We start from the raw sequence: 2,172 nt of genomic DNA on the forward strand, positions 1-2,172 counted from the left end.
TTCTAGTCCTGTTCCTTCGCTCACCTTGTACATCCTTAAATGATTCACTTCGTCTTTCTGAGCCGGTTTGGAAAGGCTGGACTTCCAAGCCGCTATTCTGCGACTCTCATGAAGCAGAGTCTAGTCCATGCCTCTCTCGGGTATTGACATATCTGTTTTCCAAGTCATTCGACCCCTGGTCTGACCAGGCTCTTGCCACCCCTCTCTGCCTCCCCCAGTTCACCCCCTAGTCCACCCTCCAGGGCCCAGCTGAAGACCCTCCCTCAGGGAGCTTTCTCCATTGCAGTCGACAGAGACCTTGCTGTTCCTGGTGTCTAGGTGGTCTTGGCATGTGACACACACTGTATGGCAGTGCCGGTAGCTTTCTCTGTGACTGTGTCATAGGCCCCCAACTCGATGTAAGGCCTTCAAGAACAGTGATTACGACTTAAACGTCTTCCTCTTCTTTACTATATTTAACACGTTGCTGGCACTAAAAAAGGTTTTTGATTTGCCAAATTTTATTGTGACCCTTTTGCCCTGTGTGAGTGTGGGTAATTGCAAATGGTCTTTCCTTGTGGCATATGCCAAAGGGTCTCATGCCTGTTCCAGCACAGTGATTGCTAAACATTTCTATCTGGTTTTCTTGGACAAAGAAAAAATCATCATGCTACGAAGTGTACAGTTCTGAAGACTTTACCAAAATAAAACCTGTTGCGTCCATCAGGACACGTTTCTGGGGAGAACAGCGGGGTGAAAAGACAGGGCCGGGTCACGGGGCCCGGCCACCAGGCTGGGGAGGAAAACAGCCTCGGTGGGTTCCGTGTAGTGCAGTGACGTGGGGAGAGATGTTGAAGGAGGTTCACCTGGGGTGATGGCTGGGCGGGAGCAGCCCTGAGTCGGGGGGCTGGCCAGTGAGTCTAATCCGAAAGGACGGCTGGGGATGGCGCGAGGTCACGTGGTCAGCCTTGTCCTGACTCCCCCGCCCTCGTGCGGCTCGCTCTTGCGTTCTTTCCTCAGGAAGCGCTCAGTGTTGCCAAGGTGCAGGTGGAGATGGGCGCCCAGGTGTTGGACGTCAACGTGGACGACGGCATGCTGGATGGTCCCAGCGCAATGACCAGATTCTGCAACTTCATTGCTTCCGAGCCCGACATTGCCAAGGTCACACAAAATTTTTATTCATCAAGGGAATTTACGTGTCTCTTTCTGTCACTCATTTAACTTTGTCATTTGTCACATTGATCCATCATCTCACAAACTGGTTTTCTGGTTTCCTACGTCGAAAACCCAGTGGTTTCGGATTGTCAGTTTTCTCACTTATTTCTGTTAGCCTGACTTCAAACTAAAAACCAGACTTCAAAGAGACGTAACTTCAGCTTGGATGCTTTCAAGGCTTCTGGAATTAGTCACAGGTATTGTCTGAGTTGTCCTCTGATGTCAGGATAGGTTAAGAACCCACTTTTCGTGTCTCTGAAGGACATGCTCGCCCTTCCATGAAATCATTCGTTCCGTTCCTACAATAGACAAGGGAACTGCCACAAGAAGAAGAGACCTTTTTAGGCTTTTCAGAGTAAGACAAAAATCATAAAACGATTAAATCAGGCATTCTGTCAGCTTTTACATTTGTCCTTTGAAAGATGAAAGTTAATTTTTGTGTTGTCAAAAAATTTTCAAGGGATTCTAAAAACTTTAAAAATCTCACTTCATTGCTCTACCACCCAATTTGTGATGAGGAGTGATTTTTGAAGTTCTTTTTCAAAATAAACTTCCTAGGGCTTTAAGAGAATAGGGCTGCCAGTTTTTTTTATTAGATTTCAGCAAAAGCTTAAGTTAGAAGTCTTGTGGTAAGCAGTGAATTACATGAACCCGTCCTTCATTTATGTCTTAAAACTCCTTATTTAAAAGCCTCATCACTCCCTGGGAGTAAATATTTTGAGAAGTTAAGGTACAGAGAAGCTAGGTGACTAGCTCAGAGTCAGTGTCAGAGGGGGAGCAGTTGTTTTCAGGCAAGTAGCAAGAAAAGGGCTGTGTGGGCGGGGATCAGACACCGCCTGATAGTCCCAGGCGAGTCAAGCAACTGTTGACCTGTCAGCGTAAGGACGTGGAAACCAAGAGAGGATTTGTGAAAGATTTTATTTGCTCCAAACTGACGACAGTGCTGGGAAGCAAGATCTCAAGTGCTCTGGAGAATGA

The 2,172-nt window shown here is 47.0% G+C and overlaps 1 protein-coding gene across 1 annotated transcript in view; it reads left to right on the top strand.

Moving 5' to 3' along the window:
• MTR (5-methyltetrahydrofolate-homocysteine methyltransferase) overlaps positions 1-2,172 on the top strand; it is a 103,812-nt gene that overhangs the window by 31,765 nt on the left and 69,875 nt on the right. The window contains exon 14 of the mRNA XM_023520822.1: positions 1,000-1,140. Within this exon, the coding sequence (XP_023376590.1) occupies positions 1,000-1,140 (141 nt within the window). The remainder of the gene's footprint in view (positions 1-999; positions 1,141-2,172) is intronic.

This window comes from Pteropus vampyrus, unplaced genomic scaffold (genome assembly GCF_000151845.1).
Source record: "Pteropus vampyrus isolate Shadow unplaced genomic scaffold, Pvam_2.0 Scaffold279, whole genome shotgun sequence".
Taxonomy (NCBI): domain Eukaryota; kingdom Metazoa; phylum Chordata; class Mammalia; order Chiroptera; family Pteropodidae; genus Pteropus; species Pteropus vampyrus.